The 25,192-nt window shown below is 41.4% G+C and overlaps 1 protein-coding gene across 2 annotated transcripts in view; it reads left to right on the plus strand.

Moving 5' to 3' along the window:
* Window positions 1-25,192, plus strand: part of LOC143036868 (uncharacterized) — a 73,342-nt gene that overhangs the window by 24,993 nt on the left and 23,157 nt on the right. The window contains exons 1-13 of one of the 2 annotated variants that reach the window (XM_076204769.1): window positions 3,217-3,333; window positions 4,907-5,049; window positions 9,083-9,255; window positions 12,506-12,577; window positions 12,663-12,815; window positions 15,661-15,752; window positions 17,134-17,285; window positions 20,975-21,166; window positions 21,711-21,834; window positions 22,468-22,564; window positions 23,255-24,517; window positions 24,648-24,772; window positions 24,890-25,123. In XM_076204769.1, coding sequence (XP_076060884.1) covers window positions 4,928-5,049; window positions 9,083-9,255; window positions 12,506-12,577; window positions 12,663-12,815; window positions 15,661-15,752; window positions 17,134-17,285; window positions 20,975-21,166; window positions 21,711-21,834; window positions 22,468-22,564; window positions 23,255-24,517; window positions 24,648-24,772; window positions 24,890-25,123 — 2,799 coding nt within the window. In that variant the 5' untranslated portion in view covers window positions 3,217-3,333; window positions 4,907-4,927. Of the gene's footprint in view, window positions 1-3,216; window positions 3,334-4,906; window positions 5,050-9,082; window positions 9,256-12,505; window positions 12,578-12,662; window positions 12,816-15,660; window positions 15,753-17,133; window positions 17,286-20,974; window positions 21,167-21,710; window positions 21,835-22,467; window positions 22,565-23,254; window positions 24,527-24,647; window positions 24,773-24,889; window positions 25,124-25,192 lie in introns of those variants that run through there. The other variant, XM_076204768.1, reaches the window with a different exon arrangement.

The following is a 25,192-nucleotide window of genomic DNA, read 5'->3' on the forward strand; positions in this document are numbered from 1 at the left end:
AGAAAACTCGTTATTATGATTATGTCTCACTGGCAGACATCATGGGAATCATATACTCTATAAAGTGGAATCATATACTTTATAAAGTGTCATCTTCATCATATATTTTTCTAGTGTTAGTATTTTTCTCAAGTCTAAATTTATACTCTTCCTAAATTAAGTTCTCCAACTAATTGTATTCTGTTAGGATTATCTAACACCTGCCATAGACTAATTTGGAAATTAAATACACTACTACTGTAGTGACGTGATGTATCCTACGATCAGTCACACACTGATCTAAGAAATCTTCAAGTTCCTGTAGTTGGCAAGCGTAGTTCGCAAGGGTGTCCCTGCCAGCCAGCGGTCAGCCAATCAGGAACTTGGAAAGCTCCTCACGTTCCCGCCATCCTCCTTTAAAAGGTCGGCGTTTCGCCTAGATGGGCATGTACAGTGAAGCTGGCATCCTGCCACTATGGCGCCGTATCAAAAGGGACGCCTGCCGATACCTCTTCAGTTCAGCCAGAATACCGAACTCGACTGGCGAGGAACTTTCTGAGGGATGGGTCGCGGCCCCACCGACGGAACCCGTATGCGGTCTGCCTATCTCCGTCAAGGATATCTGCCTCCAAGCTGGACTACAACCTGGTGATCGCCGCTTAGTGGCCCAAAATCAGCAAGACCCCTTTCCTCCCTGGACCTATTCACCACCTGAAATAAGGACCGAAGTCTATGGACTAGGCCGCCAGGCAAGCCACCATCTGTTGCTCGAAAGCACCAAGAAATTCCTAGCAGAACATTATGCTGGGGATTTTCTAGTATATACGGATGGCTCTGTACTTGAAGACGGTCGCACAGGAGCTGGCTTCTATCTACAATCCACTAGAGAGACTTTCTCCATAAGGCTTCCCCCCACCACCATCCTCACGGCCGAACTTGTTGCCATCCGGGAGGCTCTGATCAAAATCATCGCCCTTCCTCAGAAGCCACCACGCGTCACGATCCTGTCAGACTCCCGTTCGAGCCTGACTGTCTTGCAGGGCGCCCACTGCACTACAAGACCCGACGTCTTAAATGACATACTACGTCTCTCGGCAGAGGCGGCCCAAATGGGTGTATGCCTCCAGTACCAGTGGGTCCCCTCTCATGTGGGACTCCAGGGCAACGAAAGGGCTGACAGGGCTGCCCGCCAGGGAGCGCTAGCTCCCGAGGAAGAAGCTATACCCATACAGCTCACGGCAAGTGATATGTATCGGATGATAGATCGAGCCGTCTGGGACACGTGGAAGGCAGAATATGCCGCCACTGCTGTCTCTCGGGGATGGCCAACGAAGACCTGCCTCGAGGCCAACGACTCCAGTCTCTCCTCGCTGCCCCCCCACATCGCGGCCATGGTATCGCGGCTTCGGACATATCACTGGCGGACCCAGTTCACACAGACCATCTGCTCGTGTGGTACGGAACTGGTGTCCTTTAGCCACTGCGTCTTCCTCTGCCCCGACCTAGAACAACATTTTAGCCTCATCCGAAACCTCCTTGGTGACCCTGCCACAGCCCTTGAACGCCTGCTGAAAAACAGCCTCACAGACGCCGGACGAAGACAGCTGGTCTTCACGGCCCACCTCATCTGCTCCTCCCCAGTAGTATCTCTACTGTAAAACTGATAAATCCCCAAACCCTAAATCTCTCCACCCTACCCGCCAATCCTCCACTTACATATATACAGTACATGTACATACATAGTATGTATATATGTGTGTGTGTATGTATATATAGATGTATATACATATATGTGTGCATAAAATAATCATGACAATATAAAAAAGACAAGAAATAAAAAAAATAAAAGACAACACACATTACATGATAAACACATATTACACATATTACATGGCAAACACACATTACATGGTAAATTAAAAGCCAGTCCCAAAATCGGCAATGGCCGCTGGGACAAAAAAAAAAAAAAAAAAAAAAAAAAAAAACGAGATGGGCAGAACAGTATCAACCAGCGTACACAAACTACATCTCGTCCAGTCTTCTAGCTGTCCCATCGAGCCTTGCCGTCATCATCTGCTACCGCCTCGCTGACGTTAGGCTCCACATCCAGCTACAACCATAAGCTCCACTAAGCTGTGGCCTTAGTCCGAGCTTCACATATATTTCTCATTTGACACTTCTAGTGTCGCACATTGTGGCTAATTACCAAAAGAAAGAGATTAGATATTTTGTGTGGATTTTCATTTGTCCTGCCGTTGTTCCGAACTAAAACTACTACACTACTTTGTAGACTGGGCCGATTCTTTTCAATGTTTTTATTTGAATAGCATTTTAGACTTTTCCTATACAGTTTCAACCATCCGTCTAAGATTTGCATAGGTAAATGTCCTTAATTCGTATCTATTTTTTATATAGGATGCAAAAGTTATTTGACGCGTGAGATAAAAATAAGTTTGTAACCGAAGTCGTTTCCCGCAAATGAACTTAACTCGCCAGTATGACAAACTAGACCGATTTGCACCTATTGGTGCTTTATTGTTCGCCTCTCCTGTCTGTCTCTAGTAAATATATTTTAATTTACTAATCTAAAAAATTATCGTAGTTTTCCAAAATTGTTCACTGTCGTCGAGTGTAGCCTACTACTCTATCTGGCAGTGTTCCAGTAATCTACCACTCTTTGTGAATGGAAGTTTCTTGTTATATTTGTACTAAATATTTTATAATAGTTAACGAAATTTGGTTCACACAAGGTTACTCTGTCATTTAACTCTTCAAACTGCAATTGTTCTAAACCAAATTCTGGGCGAATAACACCAATACCTCTACCGTCCAGACTTCTTACAGAAAACACTATTCACTAAACTATAAATACCCTCAACTAATAGTACATACGATATATATGAAATATAAGATAACAGATGACAGCAACGTGAAATTGCCCAAAATCATAGAAGTGTTGACAAACTGCAGGCTGTAGCTCATAAAAACATCCTATATTTATCTGCAGGAAATGCCAACCAGGTAACTCTGACCTCACAGTCAATTTGCGATTATTGCCCATTTCTCTTGTCTTTTATTTGGCTTATATTTATATCAAGCCACGTATTTCATTACAAATTTTTATTTGTTTTTATTTCACTGTACTGTAATTTTGTAAGAATTTATATGCTACATATAATATAAACATATTTCACAAAAACTAGTAACATTTATAACAGCGCTTTGCTATAGTCGTTTGTTTATGATCATCTGGGCTCCCAAATCTAAATAACTGAAGTTTTGAAACTGGTCAGATTGTGCCGCTGAATTTAAGATGTGTGTATAGTGTAATGAAGTGTTATTTATCGTAAATAGGTAAGAATTAATCAGTTAAACCTCTTTTACATGGTATTTGAGAAGTTTGTGAAAACCAAGAATAAAGAGCTCTTGTAAGCATCTTTATAAATGTATGCGAAGACTTTTCAGGTAAAATTAAAAATCTCCAAGAAATCAGATGATCATGCTGAGCAATTTTAACCGTTTTTTTTAACATGGCAGAATGTAAGATCAATTCTATTTGGTGATTATATGATTTGTACATGGTAAGAAATTTTATCCTTGTAATTGTTCGCAAATTTAATCGCGATTTCCAGGATTTATTATTATTTATTTATTTATTTTATTTTATTTTTATTTTTTTGGCCTAAAACAGAGGGTCGACTTTTCTACTCCCGTTCAGTCAGACAATATTGGATTTGGTTAAAGTAAGAGGGAAATATTTGATATCTCAAATGTTTTGTAAATAATATTATATGATCAGTATCAGTATCACCATTGTCATTGATAAGATGATATTATCATATTCTGTAAATCCCAGTCAGTATTTGGTAATACTTATCTCATCCTGACGAAATAGGACAATCTAACCTTACTAAAGTGACAAAAGTCCCTAAAATAATACATAATGATAATAAAGTCAATTGTTGTGTACTAAGTAACTATACTCTTGTCTTATTTTGTAATATTTTTAGATCTAGGTTATTATCCGTGTGTCAGAGATGACTTATATCAATCTTATCCATAGGTGTATTCTTACTGATGTCCTCTATCATGAGTGCCTTCATCCCCAGTTATTGTTGATGACATGCTCTCCTCTGTAACTACATTATTTCTGTCTTCAGTCTTTGTGTTTATTTTCTGCCCTTCCACAGGATCTAAGTATTCTTGGTACAACTTAAGAACAGTTGTAAGTGCCATAGCTAAATCCAGAAACCCCCAATCCTCCTGGTACGATGCTAATCATGGAAGAATGTATTAATAATAATGGTTGTTTTAGTATCTCACTAACTCTCTCACTGCCTCTCTCCCTCACTACCACTTACTCTCACTCACTACATACCTCTCTCTCTTTCTCTGTCTCACTCCCTGTCACCCTCTTACACTCTCTCCCTCTCTTCCCCTCTATCTCTATCTCCCTCTCCCCTTCCCTTTTCTCCCCTCTCCTCACCTCTCCTCCCTATGTCCATCTATCTTTTCAACATGTATCCCCTTCACTACAGGAACAGAATAGATTGTATTTTGGCCAATGCCTGAAAATTTCATTCAACTTTGGTAATACCATAGCAATGATGTCTTGGAAAGGCCTCTTAAGTTGTTTTTAAATCCAGGATCAACCCCTTTTATCATAGGTGTTTTATTCAATTGTGTGGCCCTTTGGTCAGAGAGTTGTTAAAAGTCAAGTGCATTTTGATTAATCCCTTCAGTATCATGTACCGTTTAAAGTTTCATTCTTCCTATAATCAAGCAATTGTATCCATGTCTGACATTATAGAAATGTTTATGGAACATTTGTAAGTACAGTACAATAACTTGTTCATTTCATGCTTTTTTCTTCGTTTTTATTTTCTAACAGATGTGAATCTGTAACTGCACCTTGTACACATTTCAGAAGAAAGTCTGGCAAGGTGACATGGAGTACGACCAATCCATATTAGCAAAGCCTGGGATGGGGCTATGTAGCGACATCGAATGGGCAGAGGTTCTGGATATGTCACCTCAGGCTACATCTACTGCAGTCAACAAGAAAACTAGGTTGGTTGTAGAGGTGGCTTTGTATTCTGTGTCATATCTTTTGCATGCTCTCTTCTCTGCTCGGTAATTCCATCTCATGCTTGACCTTCCTCAAGTTCATACCACTTGTTTTCAACACTCTTTTTGCTAGTCTTTCCTCACTCATTCTTTCCATATGGCCAAACCACCATGGCACTCTTCAATCTGACAACGCTTTCTACTCCTCTGCCTTACACATTTTTGGCTTTATCCATTCTTACAACACCTATCATAATTCTGAAATATTTAATTTTAACAACATAAAGACTTCCTTATTGCATCCCTTTCATACAGTATATGTACAAGTCCAGCTGCCATTCCAATTTTAATGTATTTCAATGCTACCTGTACCACTTTTGCCTCATCAACAATCAAGGTCTACATGTCCTTAGCTAGATAAAGGGTTTTTTCCTCTAAATATGGGAGGTAGCTAAGACAAGATACACACCCGCTCCCATACACCCCTCGTTTCCCTCTCATCTTAGCTCCTCATGGATCAAAGTTCATCCCTATCTCCTGTACACTACTCCTTCAGATATAGTACATCTTCGTTTTGCAATCATCTCCTCTGTTTAGAACAGTCCATCTGCTCTCTTTACCCTCTCCTTTCTACCCAACTATTTTCACTCATTTCATTTATTTCAATGATATTTTTATTACCCAGTCCCACCTCATATCCACTCTTCTGTAGGCCCTCCCTCTTCCTCATCTTGTGCTTCATTTCCACAATCTTTATTCTGCACTACTCATATATTTCCTTATTTCATCACAACCATTCTTCATATGTACACCTTTTTTTCTGTAACTGCCACACTTCCCAGGAGACAGGGATGACTTCATCCACAAGAACCTAAGATAAGAGGGAAACAAGGATGATGGAATTGGGTGCATGCCTTTGGCTTGGCTATCTCCCTTGTAAGGTGGAAGAAGCCCTTGATATACAGATAGATAGATAGACCACATTTCCCATGTCATTCCATCATTCACATCATTCACTACCCTTCTTTCTATTCCCATCCATTCTTCTCATCCTGCACATAATTTTTAGATATTTACATGTACTCTTTGAAATGGTTAATTCTTTATTACTCACTCCACCCTTTTCTTTTACTACATTCCATATATATATATTTTGCCTGGTATGCTTCTTTCTCCTCCCTTACCTCACTCACAGCACCACTGCCCTCCTTCTCTTGTTTGTCCACTCAAATCTCCCTACCACCAGATCATTATATATTCCACTACTCTCATGATCATTTACATAACCAGAACTCTTCCAATCACCCTTTTGGATACCATTACATAATCCATTAATACTTTCAACTACTTTCCCACCAACCACCATAGCCCATACATATACATAAATATACCAAAGGCTTTTTCCCCCTTACACAGGGGGTAACCAAAAAGAAAAAGGCATAGAAATCACTCCCACCCATTTCATTTCCCATATATTCCACTCCCCTCCACCCTCCTCCCTCCCTCCTATCTTGGCACCTCCTTGATGACAGGTCATCCCTACATCCTGTCCACTGCCCTGGGTCAGAAGCAGTGTCGGAAAACACAGAAACATCCACAGCAAGGCCGCTTCATAAATTTGGCAACCCCCCTCTCCGTCCCCTCATGCAGGAAAGGAGAAGACGGGGAGAAATCCCTTTGGGCTACGTCAATTTTTTTCTCATACATACTTCCTCACCCCCCATCCCCCACTCACTCCCCCTCATGCATCACAGCCTCATCTATACACAACCCTTCTCCATTCACCCCTATCTTCTGTCCTCTCCCATCCTTCCTCTACAGACATTCCTCTCTTTTGTAATGCCCCTTTCACCCCATCCATCCATCTCATCCTAGGACGCCCCCTCATATTCACTCCTTCCACCTCTGCCTTCCACACTTCTTTTACTAATCTCTCTTCACTCATTCTTTCCATGTGTCCAAACCATCCTAATACTCTTTCATTAACCCTATTTCCCAGTTCCCTTTCCACCCCTGTTCTCCTCCTCACCTCCTCATTTCTTACTCTATCTAGCCTAGTAACCCCTATCATACTTCTCAGACATTTCATCTCAAACACATTCAAACTCCTTCTCTCTTCCTCTCTCATGTTCCATGTTTCTGCCCCGTACTTTGCTGTTGGCACAATCACTCCTTCATATAACCCCATTTTAGCATCCATTCCCAGATGTCTGTTTCTCATTACACTTTTTAATCCACCAAGGCATTTACTCACTTCTCTCAATCTACATTCTACCTCCACCCCCACTCCTCCCTTTCCTGTCACATTCGCACCCAAGTATCTGAAACTATCCACTTCCTCCAGTTTCTCACCCTTAATGCTCACTTCCAGCTTACTGTCACTCTCTCCCCTTGTACATCTCATCACCTTACTTTTACCCACATTTATCTTCAGCTTCCTTCTTTCACACACCTTCTCAAACTCTGTCACTAACTTCCTCAATCCCTCCTCTGATCCTGCTACAAGTGCAGTGTCGTCCGCAAACAACAGCTGGCTCACCTCCCACTTTTCTCCATTTTCTTTGATCATCTCCAACCCCTGACCCACTACCCTTGCATTCACCTCTCGCACCACCCCATCCATGTAAAGATTGAACAGCCAGGGCAACTAACACACCTGACGAAGTCCCACTTTTACCTCAAACCATTCACTCTCTCCATTTCTAATCCTAACGCAAGCTCTACTACTCTCATAAAAACTCTTGACTGCTCTTAACAGCTTTCCTCCTATCCCATATATCTGCAGTACCTCCCACAGTGCCTGCCTGTCTACCCTGTCGTAAGCCTTTTCCAGATCCATAAAAGCCCAAAAAAATCCTTACCTTTTCCTATAGCTTTCTCACATATCTGTCTCGCCACAAAAATCTGATCTACACATCCCCTACCTGTCCTAAAACCACACTGTTCCTCACCAGTTACTCCCTCTGTTCCTCTCCTAATCCTCTCAATCAAGACCCTCCCATAAGCCTTCCCAACTACACTCAACAAGCTGATCCCTTTGTAACTACTACACTCACACTTGTCCCCCTTTCCTTTGTAAAGCGGAACTATACAGGCACTCCTCCAGTCCTCTGGCACTCTACCCTCTCTTAAACAAACATTAAATATCCTCACCAGCCAGTCCACCATAACTGTACTTCCTTTCTTCAGACATTCTGCATGGCATCCATCCAACCCAGGTGCCATACCTGCTCTCATCATCTTAACAGTTGCTTTCACTTCATCCTTCTCAATTTCTCCTCCATTTTCCTCACTCATCACTCTCATTTTCTTAACGCTTCCCACTGCAACTACCTATCCTCCTTCACATGTAGCAACTATATCCCTATCCTCCTTCACATTTAGCAACTATATCCCTATCCTCCTTCACATTTAGCAACTCCCTAAAATACCGGTACTCTGACCACCTTCCTCTCACTGCCTTCTCTTCCATTATCATCTCTCCATATATACTAATGCATATCTTTGAACACTGTACTATCATCAGTCCATTGTGTCTCTGCTGTTGTTCCATCTTGATTTATCATATATCTGTTGACCATCCACTGAACTTGTTGCTTTAGTGTGTAGTGGGATCTACATAGAAAGATAATCCATTCCAGAGTTCCAGAGCCCCATTCATAAACAGAATTGTTCATTATTTTTTTTTTTTTTTTTTTTTTTTTTTTTTTTTTTTTTTTTTTTTTTTTTTTTTTTTTTTTAAGCAAAATATGATGTGAAAAATAGTTTGAGTATAAAACATGATAATTTGTGAGCTAAATTGATAGCCTATGCCACAAAATGAGTATTAAATAGTGCATGAGTCAGTTGGAGATGCTCCCAGCCACTTATAGGCATATGTAGACTTTTCACATTTCACTGAATTTCAGCTGATGTGAATTTAGTTTTCTTCAGAAAAACTATTTAAGAATATTAAAATTTAAATTCTAATTTGTGTAGCAAACTTTTTATGTATAGATACTCATGATGTGCATGCACTTGTTTGTATATATTTCAGGCAAGACTTGGTTGCTGATATTATCAGTAATGGAAATGAAATAGAAGTTAATGCCTTAACAGACCAAGGAATAATTGGAAGAACAGGAGTCAGTGGACTGAAAACTACAAAGTCGGTCAAAAACCACTATGATCCCTCTTCAGTTCCAGTTCTTAATATTGAAAACTTAAAAGGTTAGTAGAAACTATATATGCATGCATACATACACTGAAAGGCCTTTTCCCACTTATAATGGGGATGATCTGAATTTAAATTAATTTTTTTATTCTTATTCATCCATTTTTAAAATTAGCAAGAGAATTGGGATTGTCATGGTTGTGTGGTGTCAGTATGTGTATGAACGAGGTGGTCAGGATAGTTATTTTTCAGTTCAATTCAATCTAACAGTTTATTCAACAAAATATTACACATTACATTTGCATATTGAAGTTGTACATATATACATACATACATATACCAAGGCTTTTTTTTCCCTTACCAGGGGGGTAGCCAAAAAGGACAAGGCACAAAAACATTCCCACCCATTTCATCCCCAAAAACACTCCACACCCCTCCACCCTCCCTCCCATCTTAGCACCTCCTAGATGACGGGTCATCCCTGCACCCTGTCCACTGCCCTGGGTCAGAAGCAGTGTCGCAGGACACAGCACATCCACAGCAAGGCCGCTTCATTAAATCGGCGACCCCCCCCCTCTCCGTCCCCCCATATAAAGGAGAGGACGGGGAGAAATCCCTTCGGGCTGCGTCAAAAATTTTTGCTCACACACACTACACACTACCTCACCCCCATTCCCCCGTCCAATCCACCTCATGCATCACAACATTTTCCATATACAACCATTCTCCATTCACCCCTGTCTTCTGTCCTCTCCCGTCCTTCCTCAACCGACATTCCCCTCTTCCCCAAAGCCCCCTTCACCCCATCCATCCATCTCATCCTAGGACGTCCCCTCATGTTCACTCCCTCCACATCTGCCTTCCATACCTCCTTTACTAGTCTTTCTTCACTCATTCTTTCCATGTGTCCAAACCATCCTAATACTCTTTCATCCACCCTATCTCCCAGCTCCCTTTCCACCCCTGTTCTCCTCCTCACTTCCTCATTTCTCACTCTATCTAGCCTAGTAACCCCCATCATACTTCTCAGACACTTCATCTCAAACACATTCAAGTTCCTTCTCTCTTCCTCTCTCATGTTCCATGTTTCTGCTCCATACAGTGCTGTTGGCACAATCACTCCTTCATACAGTCTCCTCTTAGCATCCATTCCCAGATTCCTATTCCTCATTACACTTTTTAAACCACCAAGGCATTTACTCGCTTCTCTCAATCTACATTCTACCTCCACCTTCACTCCACCCTTTCCTGCCACATATGCACCCAAGTATCTAAAACTATCCACTTCCTCCAGTTGCTCTCCCTTAATGCTCACTTCCAGATTACTGCCACTTTCACCCCTTGTACATCTCATCACCTTACTTTTACCCACATTTATCTTCAGCTTTCTTCTATCACACACTCTCCCAAACTCTGTCACCAGCTTCCTCAATCCCTCCTCCGATCCTGCCACAAGCGCAGTGTCGTCCGCAAACAACAGCTGGCTCACCTCCCACTTTTCTCCATTTTCCTTAACCATCTCCAATCCCTGACCCACTACCCTTGCATTCACCTCTCGCACCACCCCATCCATGTATAAGTTGAACAGCCAGGGTGACATAACGCATCCCTGACAAAGTCCCACCTTTACCTCAAACCACTCGCTCTCTCCATTTCTAATCCTGACACATGCTCTACTACTCTCATAAAAACTCTTGACAGCTCCCAGAAGCTTTCCTCCTATCCCGTATATCCGCATAACCTCCCACAGTGCCTTTCTGTCTACCCTGTCGTAAGCCTTTTCCAGATCCATAAAGGCCCAGAAAACATCCTTCCCCTTACCTATAGCTTTCTCACATATCTGTCTTACCACAAAAATCTGATCTACACAACCTCTACCTGTCCTAAACCCACACTGTTCCTCACCAATTACTCCCTCTGTTCCTCTCCTAATCCTCTCAATCAAGATCCTCCCATAAGCCTTCCCAACTACACTTAACAAGCTAATCCCTCTGAAACTACTACATTCACACTTGTCCCCCTTTCCCTTGTAAAGTGGAACTATACACGCACTCCTCCAGTCCTCTGGCACTCTACCTTCTCTCCAGCAAACATTAAATAACCTCACCAACCAGTCCACCATCACTATACCTCCTTTTTTTAAGACATTCTGCATGGCATCCATCCAGACCAGGTGCCTTACCTGCTTTCATCATCTTAACTGCTGCCTTCACTTCATCCTTCCTTATTTCTCCTCCATTTTCCTCACTCATCACGGTCATTTTCTTAGCATTTCCCACTGCAGCTATCTTTCCCTCCCTATCCTCCTTCACATACATATAAACATTAATTTGTTGAAAAGGAGAGAGCAGAAGCAAAAGCTTATAAAATACTCTCCCTCAATAGTTTATATATAAGTATTTAAGTATTTGCAATATTTTTTCATTGAAAAGTAGATTTTATCGCAAACGTACTAGGTAGCAAAGGCTTGGAGGTGATGGGTGAGGGTGGAGGACCATGGGAAGTGAGCCTGTTTTTTGCTTGTGGCTGATTAGAGCATGAAGCAGTTATCGACTGAGTTTGGAAGGGTTTGTGAGAAGAGAGGGAATGTGGGCATAGGTATAGTGATGGGATGTACAAGGAATGACAGTCACAGGTTAGACATGAATGTGAAGGGCAAGATGCTGCAAGAAGTGGAGAGCTTTAAGTATTTGGAGTTGTATATGACAGTGAATAGAGGAGTGGATGTGGAGGTGAATTACAGAGGAAAGGAAGCAACCAAATGCCTTGGTGGAATGAAAAGTGTCATAAGAAATGGGTATTTGGGAATGAATGTAGAAGACTAATTTTGGTGTTTTGTGAGATTGTTTCTATTGTCACTGGCTGAATGTAGTAAGAGGAGGAGGGTAGTCACCAGCTGTGAAAAAGTGGATTAAATAAAGTTAAGTTTGATGGCAATCTTGGGCCCAGTCTGAAGACTGCCAGCCCTTCAGGACCTCCAGATATTTCAAATGTTTTGTAAATAATATGATCAGTATTACCATTGTCATTGGTTGTCATCACAAGGGCAGTTGACAGGTTTTAGAATGGGCAGGAGGGAGGTGATTCTTCTTGCCATCCATCTTGTAGGACCACCACAAGCCAGTATCCTTCACTGATCCCTGATCAATTGATGATTGGTCATCTGCATATGCATTTTATGTTTAGGACAGTTTTATGAGCCAGTGTAAGAAAGTGGGGTGCCAGACACACTTCTTGACCATTTCTTGGAAAGTACATATTTTTTCAGTGTGCCATTTGCGACTTGAAATTTATTTTTCTTTTCAGGGCTTTCATCAGGTTTTGTTCCTGTTGACTCCAACGGAAATGTACCTTCAGTCAAAATCTCATCACACAGTGGTATGTAGGAATTAAGTTATTGTTAAATAATACATAACACAACAGTATTGTAAAAGGTTGAATTTGCTGGAAACTTTTATTTCAGAATCGGAAAGTGGATGTGAGGCTGATATGGAATCTGAGACTCCTTCCTCAATGCTTACTCCAGAGGACCTTGCTACTTCAGAGTTTTCGGATTACGAATGTTCAAGTGATAATGGAGGATGGGGCAAGGCAGGGACCAAAGAAGACAAACGAGGTATGTAGGTTAGGGGTTACTAGCAATCGTTCATTTGCACTTCTGGACCCTTGTTATCTGAACTTCACTACTGTTCCAAAATGTGCTGTTTTCTTTTTTTGTACGAAGTCTTTTTGTGGCAGTAAGGTACTTTGTGCTAATGTTTGCATTACCTACAGGTCTTCTTCACTATACAATAGGTTACATTTTTGGAAATCCAGTCATATAGCGATTGGCCACATAGCAAGCTTATAAACTATCTTCTCCCTTCCTTGCTCAATGCCCCTTTCACCCCATCCATCCATCTCATCCTTGGTTATCCTTTCAAGTTCACTCCCTCCACCTCTGCCTTCTACACCTCTTTTACTAACCTTTCTTTCCATGTGTCCAAGCCATTCCAATACTCTTTTATCAGCCCCATCTCCCATCTCCTTTTCTACCCCAGCTCTCCTCCTCACCTCATTGTTTCTCACTCTATTTTACCATGTAATCCCTGCCATACTTTGCAGACATTTCATCTCAAACACATCTAAACTTTCTATCTGCCTCTCTTAAGCTCAATGTCTCTGCCCCATACAGTGCTGTTGGCACAATTACTCCTTCATACAATCTCCTCTTAGCATCCGTTCCCAAATGTCTATTTCTCATTACACTTTTTAATCCCCCAAAGCATGTTCTTGCTTCTCTCAATCTACAATTTACTTTCACTGCCACTCCTTTTCCTGCCACATGTGACCCTGCTTCCACCAGCCTCTCTCCTTTAAGACGTATTTCCAACATGCTACCATCCTCTCCCCATGTAATCTCATCACCTTGTTTTTATCCACATTTACCTTCAACTTTCTTCTATCACTTACCCACCCAAAATCTGTCACTAACTCCCTTAATCCCTCCTCTGACCCTGCCACAAGTGCAGTGTTGTCAGCAAACAACAACTGGCTCACCTCCCACTTTTTTCCAGTCCCCTGCCTATTACCCTCGGCTTTACCTCCAGCACTGTCCCATCCAAGTACACATTGAACAGCCATGGCGACATGACACATCCCTGTCATAGTCGCACCTTTACTTCAAACCATTCACCCACTCCATTTCCAATTCTAACACAGGCTCTACTACTTTCATAAAAAATCTTGACTGCCTTTTAAGTTGAGAGTGGAGGATATGTGGAGAAAGAGGAAAATGGCAAAAGTTAGAGAGGGGCTATGAGTAAACAACTGTTTAAATGAGAAGGAAAGGGAGCATAAGTACCAGGAGAAGCTGAGAATTGTAGGTGGTGAAGGATTTAGTAGAGGTACGAGTGAAGGAGTGATGAAAGAGTATTAGGATGGTTTGGACACATGGAAAGAATGAATGAAGAAAGACTAGTAAAAGAGGTATGGAAGGCAGATGTGGAGGGAGTGAATATGAGGGGACGTCCTAGGATGAGATGGATGGATGGGGTGAAGGGGGCTTTGGGGAAGAGGGGAATGTCTGTTGAGGAAGGACGGGAGAGGACAGAAGACGGGTGAATGGAGAAGGGTTGTATATGGATGATGTTGTGATGCATGAGGTGGAATGGGTGGGGGGTGAGGTAGTATGTGTGAGCAAAATTTGACACAGCCCGAAGGGATTTCTCCCAGTCTTCTCCTTTTCTGCATGGGGGGATAGAGAGGGGGGTCGCCAATTTAATGAAGCAGCCTTGCTATGGATGTGCTGTGCCTTGCAACACTGCCTCTGACCCAGTGCAGTGGACAAGGTGCAGGGATGACCCGTCATCCTGGGGGTGCTAAGATGAGAGGGAGAGTGGAGTGTATTTAGGGATGGAATGGGTGGGAATGATGTTATGCCCTTTTCTTTTTGGCTACCTCCCTTGTAAGGGGAAAAAAGCCTTTGGTATATGTATGTATGTACGAGTGAAGGAGGAATGAGGGTGTTTCCAGGAGGGAGTGACAAAATGTGCAAAGATGGTATGTAGAACAAGAAGGATGGGAGGGAATGGAAGGAAGGGTAGTGAATAGTGGGATGAAGTGAAGAAGATAGTAGAAGAGAAGAAGCAAGCATTCAGGGATTGGTTGTAAAGTAGGGTGAGAGAAACATACAAAAGGTATAAAGAAAAAAGAAGAGAAGCAGAACAAGCTTTACTACTCTTGTAAATAATTGACTGCCCTCAACAGACTTCCCCTTATCCTATAAATCTTCAACACCTTTGCCATACACCTTTTCCAAATTCATGAAAGCCCATATGACACACTTACCATCTGTTAAAACTTTTCACATATATTCCCCCCTAATAGGGGTGGCTGAGTCAAAGCATACTCACCCTACACCCATCCCAGACCAATCCAAAGTCCCATTTGTTGTCCTTCCTCTTTAAGCACCTCATAGATAAAAAGCCATTCCTGAGCCCTGCCACACTGTGGGTTACAGGCAGTGCATCAAGATACAGTACTACCTCTCATTAACGGACTAAAAGGGGGGTAATGGTGTCCGTTGATGTGAATAATCCGTTGATTTGGAGTGGTTTTTGGGTGGTATAGTGATTGCACAGCACTAAACAACTGCAAAAACACCGAAAACACAGCTAATTAACGTCCATTAATAAGAGGTAGTACTGTACAGCACTTCCACAGCAGAACCCATCAACCAGAGCTAGCTTATCCCCACTGCTCCAGTATATAACCTTCACCCCCTTCACATCCACTTGAATAAAGAGAAAATGCTATAAAAAGTGTAAAAAGTATTAAGGAATGGATTAAATGTGCACGCATGTTGTAAACCATTGTGGCATTTTAAAGTTTTGTCTGCATATTCTGGTGATAGCTTAATATTCAGTGTGATGCGCATAACATTTAGTCAGTTTGATGTGGAGCTTTTTTATTTCTTTAAGGGCATCTACCTTCTTGCATCCTTGAGCCAAAATGTACAAAGTTGACTGACTGTTCTAATGCACAAGAGCATGAACGTATGGATGGTAAGAAGGTAAGGTTCCTGTTCCTTCAGTTTCCATGAATATCAGTTTCAGATGTACCATTCAGACAAACTTGTTCATTCATGCAGAACATTACCTAACCAGAGTATTACCTCTCCACTGACATAATGATTGTTTAAGTTACATGCACTCATTACTTGGGGGATTTTGTGACACCAATATGGACCATTTGTGTGTGTGTGTGTATATATATATATATATATATATATATATATATATATATATATATATATATATATATATATATATATATATATATATATATATACACCCTGTCATCCTGGAAAAACCAAGAAAAGAAGGAGGGAGGGGTGGTGAATAGGAGTGGAGTATGTGGGAATTAAATGGAAGGGAGTGGATTTATGCCTTTGACTTTGGCTACCTCCTTTGTAGGGGAGAAAATGCCGTTGATATATGTATGTGTGTATATAGGGGGGAGGGAGGGAGATTAATCACCACTTATATAGGCTGGGCTATTTTTTAAAATGTACACTCTATCTTCTCTACTGTCCTTCTTAACCCCTTCGATACGATGACGCCTACGCATGCGTCATGAGGAGCAAGTGGGTACGCGAGGGTACCGATGTTGGCCATCTTGATTATATTTATTGTAGTTGTATCTGCGTGACCCCCATACTCTGTAAACTGGCTTCATCATATTTTCTATGGTTATCAAAATTCACGGGTGAAAGAGAGAATGAGCAATACAGCGGTGACTTTATTTTTTATAATGCGAGTATTATGACGCAACATCGCACGTCTGCCAGCTAATGTTGCCCGCAAGATTTTGGCCCGGAGTGAAGGAGTTAAATCTCTTCTTGGCCACCCCTTGTGTTTCACTTCTTATTTTCCCCATATTCCTGTGGTAAGAAAACAAAGATGCTGCCAGTGTTGCCCTGACTGTCATAAAAGGCACCTAAATAAGGCAGTGAAGGGAATGGGACATGACATTTCATATTATTGTCGAGGCAAAGGGTGTTGTGAGAGGACTATAGAAACCATACATGGATACATAATCCCAACTTCACATTTACACACTCCATTTCCAACCCTCCCACATGCTGTATTAGTCATTCTATTCTGTATACCAAGGGCTTTTTCCCAGTTGTAAGAGAGGTAGCCAGTCAAGACACATACCCACTCCTACCTATCACAATCCCATCCACCACCCTTGTTCACCTCTCATCTTAGCTCCTAGTGGACGAAGGCCCATCCACGAGGAGCTAAGATGAGAGGGAAAGATAGTTGATGATGGTGGGTGCAATAAGTAGCAGCCATACAATTTATCAATCTATAAATGGTGATAGACTTGAAAGATAAAACTATTGGTGTTCACTTTCCTTCTTTACTAATGATATTTTGATATTGTAGGTGGATATCCAGTCAGAGCAGGTATCAGCACAATTTCCTGTTTTTCAAAAAGGTTTAACTGTATCAGATTTACAAAGTAACTCACACACTTCTCTTAATGGATTTGGTGAATCAGCTGGAGAACATGAAGGAAGATTTTCTATTGGTTCTCAGTAAGTACCAAGCCTTGCATATTTAGTTGAATGTTGTTTCAATATATGAATATGTATACATGTATTTGGGGGGGGATGGATGCTAAGACATTGTATGAAGGAGCGGTTGTGCCAACAACACTGTATTGGGCAGAAACATGGAACATAAGAGAGGAGGAGTTTGAATGTTATTGAGATGAGGTGCCTGAGAAGTATGATAGGGGTTACTAGGCTGGATAGAGGGAGAAATGAGGAGGTGAGGAGGAGAACGGGGCTGGAAAGGGAATTGGGAGATAGGGTTGATGAAAGAGTATTGGGATAGTTTGGACACATGGAAAAAATGAGTGAAGAAAGTAAAAGAGGTGTGGAAGGCAGAGATAGAAGGTGCAAACATGAGGGAGCAACCAAGAATGAGATGGATGGATTTAAGGGGCATTGGGAAAGAGGGGAATGTCTGTTGAGAAAGGATGGGAAAAGAAAGAAGATAGGGGTGAATGGAGAATGGTTGTGTATGGATAATGATATGATGCATGGAAGGGAGTGGGTGGGGGATGTGAAAAATAGTTTGACAAAGCCGGAAGGGATTCCTCCCCATCTTCTCTTTTTCTGCATAAGGGGATGGAGAGGGGGGGAGGGTTGCCAATTAAATGAAGTGGATGTGCTGTGTCTTGCGACACTGTCTGACCCAGGGCAGTGGGCAAGATGCATGGATGACCTATCATCCAAGAGAAGCCAAGATAAGAGGGAGGGAGGGGGATGAATGGGAATGGAGTATGTGGGGATGGAATGGATGGGAGTGGATTTTATGTTGTTTTTTTGGCCACCTCCCTTGTAAGAGGGAAAAAGCCTTTGGTATATGTATATATATATACAGTCAACTCTCAATTAACGCGAGGGTTATGTTCCTGGAGAAGTCATTTTAATCAAAATCGTGTTAGTTAAACATATTTTTCCCGTAGGAAATAAAGGTAATAGGGTGGGGTTAGGTTCCTGGACACTGGGAAAGTCTTGTCTTTTTGGGGATTTTGTACTCTGAACTTGAACAAACACATTATTAATACATTTGTAGGTTACAGAAACAACAAAAACACACATTCTTTGTATTTATTTGTAGTACATACATACATATACCAAAGGCTTTTTCCCCCTACATGGGGGGTAGCCAAAAAGAAAAAGGCATAGAAACCACTCCCACCCATTCCATTTCCTATATATTCCACTCCCCTCCACCCTCCTCCCTCCCTCTTATCTTGGCACCTCCTGGATGACGGGTATCCCTGCATCCTGTCCACTGCCCTGGGTCAGAAGCAGTGTCGCAAGACACAGCACATCCACAGCAAGGCTGCTTCATAAATTCAGCATCCCCCCCCTCCGTCCCCTCATGCAGAAAAGGAAAAGATGAGGAGAAATCCCTTTGGACTGCATCTTCTTCTTCTTCTTTTTTTTTAAGGAGAAGATGAGGAGAAGTCCCTTCGGGCTGCATCCTTTTTTTTTTTTTTTTTTTTTTTTTTTTTTTTTTTTTTATTGTTTTTGTTTTTTTATTTTTTTTTTTTTTAACATACTTCCTCACCCCCCATCCCCCACCCACTCCCCCTCATGGATCACAGCATCATCTGTACACAACCCCTCTCCATTCACCCCTATCTTCTGTCCTCTCCCATCCTTCCTCCACAGACATTCCTCTCTTTTGTAATGCCCCTTTCACCCCATCCATCCATCTCATCCTAGGATGCCCCCTCATATTCACTCCTTCCACCTCTGCCTTCCACACTTCTTTTACTAATCTTTCTTCACTCATTCTTTCCATGTGTCCAAACCATCCTAGTACCCTTTCATCAACCCAATCTCCCAGTTCCCTTTCCACCCCTGTTCTCCTCCTCACCTCCTCATTTCTCACTCTATCTAGCCTAGTAACCCCTATCATACTTCTCAGACATTTCATCTCAAACACATTCAAGCTCCTTCTCTCTTCCTCTCTCATGTTCCATGTTTCTGCCCCGTACAATGCTGTTGGCACAATCACTCCTTCATATAATCTCCTCTTAGCATCCATTCCCAGATTTCTATTTCTCATTACACTTTTCAATCCACCAAGGCATTTACTCGCTTCTCTCAATCTACATTCTACCTCCACCCCCACTCCTCCCTTTCCTGCCACATTTGCACCCAAGTATCTAAAACTATCCACTTCCTCCAGTCTTTCACCCTTAATGCTCACCTCCAGCCTGCTTTCGCTCTCTCCCCTTGTACATCTCATCACCTTACTTTTACCCACATTTAACAAACTCTGTTACTAACTTCCTCAATCCCTCCTCTGATCCTGCTACAAGTGCAATGTTGTCAGCAAACAACAACTGGCTCACCTCCCACTTTTCTCCATTTTCTTTAATCATCTCCAACCCCTGACCCACTACCCTTGCATTCACCTCTCGCACCACCCCATCCATGTAAAGATTGAACAGCCAGGGCGACACAACACATCCCTGACGAAGTCCCACCTTTACCTTTAACCATTCACTCTCTCTATTTCTAATCCTAACACAAGCTCTACTACTCTCGTAAAAACTCTTGACTGCTCTTAACAGCTTTCCTCCTATCCCATATATCTGCAGTACCTCCCACAGTGCCTTCCTGTCTACCCTGTCATAAGCCTTTTCCAAATCCATAAAAGCCCAAAAAACATCCTTACCTTTTCCTATAGCTTTCTCACATATCCCACAAAGATCTGATCTACACATCCCCTACCTGTCCTAAACCCACACTGTTCCTCACCAATTACTCCCTCTGTTCCTCTCCTAATCCTCTCAATCAAGATCCTCCCATAAGCCTTCCCAACTACACTCAACAAGCTGATCCCTCTGTAACTACTACACTAACACTTGTCCCCCTTTCCCTTGTAAAGCGGAACTATACAGGCACTCCTCTAGTCCTCCGGCACTCTACCCTCTCTCAAACAAACATTAAGCAACCTCACCAGCCAATCCATCATCACTGTACCTCCTTTCTTCAGACATTCTGCATGGCATCCATCCAGACCAGTACACAACTATTTATTCTATGTGCGCACAAGAACAAACAAAATTACCTTACCATCAATTGTGGGTTGGTTACACTGTTTTCTTTTTTGTTTTGGTGTAGAACAGAAAACAAGAGTTTACAATCTCTAACCAAATTATTCATTTCTTTGTAAAAAAAAATTCAAGCTTTTATGACTTATAATCCTGGTCCATACATTTAAAAATTAGTTTATCATTAATTGTGGGTTGGTGACACCATTTTCTTTTTTGTTTTGGTGTAGAACAGAAAATGAGAGTTTACAATTTCTAACTAAATAATTCATTTCTCTGTAACAATTTTTCAAGCTTTTATGACTTATGACCACAGTCCATACATTTAAGAATTAGTTTAACATTAATTGTGGATTGCTGACACCGTTTTATTTTTTGTTTTGGTGTAGAAACTGAGATCAAAACATAGCGTGGGAGACTGACCGCGCGGAGGCCCTCTCTCTCAATGCTCTTACTGCCAAATTCAAATCATGTTAAATCGAAATTGTTGTATTATTTAAAAAAAAAAAAAATCCTTAGATATTAACTCATGTTAAATTGAAAATGCGTTAGTTAAACTCATGTTAATTGAGTGGTGACTGTATATGTATTTTCTCTCTCTGCCAAAATTAACTTTTTTTTTTTTTTTTTTTTTTTTTTTAGGAAAGATGAGTTTGAAGGAAATGGCATATTGGAGGGAGAATCATTTAGAGCAGTTACAACTGGCTTTTTTGAGGAAGAAGAAAAAGACTGGGAAAAGAAGTACAAAAATAAAGATTTTACTTGTTCAGTTATTGATAACACCTGGGACCTGTCCAGCTGTTCTGGGATGGAGAAGAGCAATATTACTGTGAGGTAATATATTTATTTTTATTTGTTTATTTTATTTATTTGTGTATTTTTATTTTCTATTTATTTCTCCCTCCATCCTCCCAGTTTTGAAGAAATTTGTGTTTACACTACTAATTGTTTTCTGAATCCTAAATACTGGTGATGTACCTGTTGGGGGAACCCCCCAAAAAAATAAAAGTAAAAGAATAAACGTTTGAATATTTCAGTGCATCAGTCAGTCTAAAGATACTGTTTAACCTTCCCCCTTCACCAAGGTCAATTAACCACAAGTATACACTTAATTGCAGTTACCTAATTGTAATGTGCGAGAACAAAGTGATTGAGACTTGATTGAGGGAGTCAGATTTGTTTAATTAAACTTTGATATCAGATGTAGGAGCTGAACATTTACATGATTTAGAAGATAATTGTATAAAAGGGCTTGAATTATTTGTTAGCTGGTAATGTATAACATATTTAATTTATTTGATACGACATACAGTAATTTAGTCGAGGAATGATGCTCACATGTTGTAGAAACGGGTCTGAATTTGGACATCAATTTCAGGCCGTCATGGATTCCAAGTCCTGAAAAGGGTCTAATCAAACCTGGAGCCAAAGTCCCGTTTGAAGAATTTATGAAGTTGCGCAGTGAACCTTTTGGCAGCCTTGACAATAAAAGCGAAGAAAGGGTGAGTAATGATGGTTTGGGCATGTAGAAAGATTGAGGGAAGAAGAATGAGCAAGAATAGTGTGGAAGGTAGAGAAGGAGGTAGTGACCATGAGTGGAAGACCAGAAATTGAATGTATGGATGGGTTGAAGGGGGCCTTGGGTAAGAGAGGAATGTCTGTTGACCAGGGAAAGGAGAGGGCAAGAGAAGTGTGAGTGGTTGTGAATGGATGAAAAATTGATGCAACCTGAAGGAATTTCTCTTGGTCTGCTCAATAAATTTTTGAGTGGATGAGAGAGGAGGGTTGCCATGTAATGAAGCAGTGGTATAACCCAGCTGTTGCTTTTGGGTCCTGTAGTGGAGGTGCTGTGTCTTGCTGCATTGCTTCTCGTCAGAGCAATGGGCAGGAACAGGGATGGCCCTTCATCTACAAGGAGCTAAGACAAATGGGTGTGAGTTGGGTAAAGGGTGGGTGTATGCCCTGGCTAAGCCACCCCCTCACAGGGGAGAAAGGGCCTTTCAGTATATGTATGTATGTACATACAGGGATTAGATCCCAGCTTGAAGCAAGTAACCATGTAGATTGGTCATGTTCTTTGATATTTGTGATATTGTGTGCCTAGTCTGTTTTTCCACCTTTCCTTGTTGTTTCAGCCTCACTTTGGCTTGCCAGCTGACTCCCCTCTCAACATCCAGGCTCCCAAACCCCTGATTGAGCTGTCATACACAGTGTCCCCTCCATTGCCTCAAGGTATTTACTGTTAACCTGGTTTTCATTGTCAGGAATGTGAACTAAGTACTCGTACAATGGGACATGTTCAGTTATAATGGCCTTTGAATAATTGGTTTAGATAGTCTTGGAAATATTTTGTTAATTTTGTATTAAACTAGCTTCAGTTGTCAGGCCTCTGTTGTGGAGGTGTTATGTCTTGCTGCATTGGTTTTGATCCAGGTGTGGGGGGGGAGGTTAGGGATGATCTTTCATCCACAAGAAGCTAAGATATTTAGAGGACACATGAGGTTTGGATGGGTATGGGATGACTGAAGGGTGGAGGCATCCCATAGTTGTCTACCTCCCAACAACACAATATCTCTTCTGACCCAGGGCACTGGACAAGATGCAGGAATGACCCGTCATCCAGGAGGTGCCAAGATAAGAGAGAGGGGAGTGTAGTATGTAGGGGATGGAATGGGTGGGAGTGGTTTCTATGCCTTTGTTTTTTGGCTACCTCCCATGTAAGGGGAAAAAGCCTTTGGTATATGTATGTATGTATGGTCCCAACCAGAGGCTGTTGTATTGTTGGAGGCCATGGGTTTTCTGCAAGAGAGACCTGGGGCAACTGACTGACCGACTGATCTGCCTCCTATTTCGGGGGGTATAGATATAGTACGTTAAGTATGGATTCCATCATGTGTACTTTATTATTTTTTCCATTTGCAGTTCATTTGGATGAGTCTGATTCAAAGGACAAGTCTCGTGGGAAATCTTCGTATACTTCAGATCACACAAATTCAACAGAGATGAACAATAGAAATTCGGATGAATCAACCTTTAACAACTCCAAGTTGAGTAATCCCAAATCATCTTCATCTTCTAGTGATGGATCCATGACTTCTACCTCCACAGTTCCTTGTAAATCAGACGAGACTTGTTCTCGTGATGTGAATGGAAAACAGAAAGAACAAGGCTTAATATCAGTAAAGGACATTCCTCGACAACCTGCGGCAGAAACTGTGAAAGCGCAGAAAACTAAGGAATTAGAAAAAATATTAGAAGAAATTAAGGAGCCTTTAAGTCCCGAAAGTTTATCATCACTTTTGAGAATGGCATTCTGGTGTGACAACCCAAAGCTAATGGTTAACAAAATTTCTCAACTCTTGAAACAAACTTCAGTGCAGGAAAGCACTTTTGATGTAACTGATGTGGACATGAGCTGTGATATTGAAGAAATTAGTTTGGAGAGCTGTGATGAAGATGGTTTTTTCAAGCCACAAGAGATCGTGGAATCACAACCCAGGAACCAGAATGGTGGGAGTTCTCAGTCCACGGAAAACCTGAGAAATCCTGATTTTATAAAAATTGCAGAGAATCATTCAGAGAGGTTGCACCTTTACAAGAGTGAGTCATTATCTCTTGCTAAAGGAGATATTGGTAATAAAGAATGCAATTCTAGAAACCTCTGCATGCCTGCAGGAGCACAGAAAGGAATCTTTTTATTATTTCCTGGTATTGAGAATTCCAGTCAATCTGGGTTTGAATCTTCATTGTTTTTGCCAAGACAAGAAATTGTTTTGCAAACGGATCAGGGGCCTAAGCAGAAAGTAGAAGAAATGATGAAGAATTTGCCGGTTTCCCAGTTGAATTCTCACATGCAGAAAGAAGCAACAGCAATGAATGCAAGGTCACAGCCATCCATGGGGCTCTCACATGTAGACAAGACTTCCTCTGATGCTGCAGCCTTCTCAGATTACAATTCTTCTCAAGATCTGGCTAAAGGTTTGAGAGTAGCAAATGGAACAAAACTTGGAGGGCTTGGTAGAACAGAAGGAGAGGAGTTGGATGGTTCTGCATACAATAGTCGATCCATTAGTGTGCCATTGGGTCTACAGGACTTGAGGACTGAAAGTCAGTTGCACCTCCAGTCCCACATACGGCAACACTCTTTGGAAGATGTTGCTAGGCGTAACCCCCCAGCTCACACAGGTCGGGAAGGTGATAGCTTATTTAGTTTGTGTGTGTAAATAAATCATTGAATTAATTCTTATTGCCTGATTTGTTGATCTTTTTTTCTCTTTTCAGTTTACTTACTTTTTATTGTTATTCTTCTTCACAGGATTGCTTATTCCATCAGAAATCCAATTCCCCACACCCTGTTTGTTAAACTTTGCTTCCTCAGCTGGCTTCACTTTCCGCAATCCATTGTTTCATTGGCTCAAGCTGTCTCTGGCAGTCACAAGGGTTAGTTTTTTCCCTTTTTTAAGAGAGAGAGAGAGAGATGTTCTTTGTAATTCAAAGTTTGAAAATACTAGTCATGAGAAATAACACAACAACACTTTGACCATTCTTTTGCCATAGGAAACCATCAATGGACAACCATGTAGTTCTTTAGTCTCCTTCAAGCCTTCACAATGCATTGAACCTCAACAAACCTGTGATGTGAGTTTCATGGTATGCAGCCCTCTAAATGGGAATTATGTTGCACATGTTGAGGTGGCCATCTTCAACATAGGGGACTTGGCAAAGGACCCCAGCTGTAAGCCACTCTTGAGGAAGATGATGAAGGTATCAGCAGATGTGGAAATCCCAAAAGTAAGTTCCTTGATATAGTGTATCTACAGCTTGTCAATCTTTATTTATTTATTTATTTTTTTATTTTAT

Source organism: Oratosquilla oratoria, chromosome 21, assembly GCF_046742065.1.
Source record: "Oratosquilla oratoria isolate Oo_2021 chromosome 21, ASM4674206v1, whole genome shotgun sequence".
NCBI classification, from domain to species: domain Eukaryota; kingdom Metazoa; phylum Arthropoda; class Malacostraca; order Stomatopoda; family Squillidae; genus Oratosquilla; species Oratosquilla oratoria.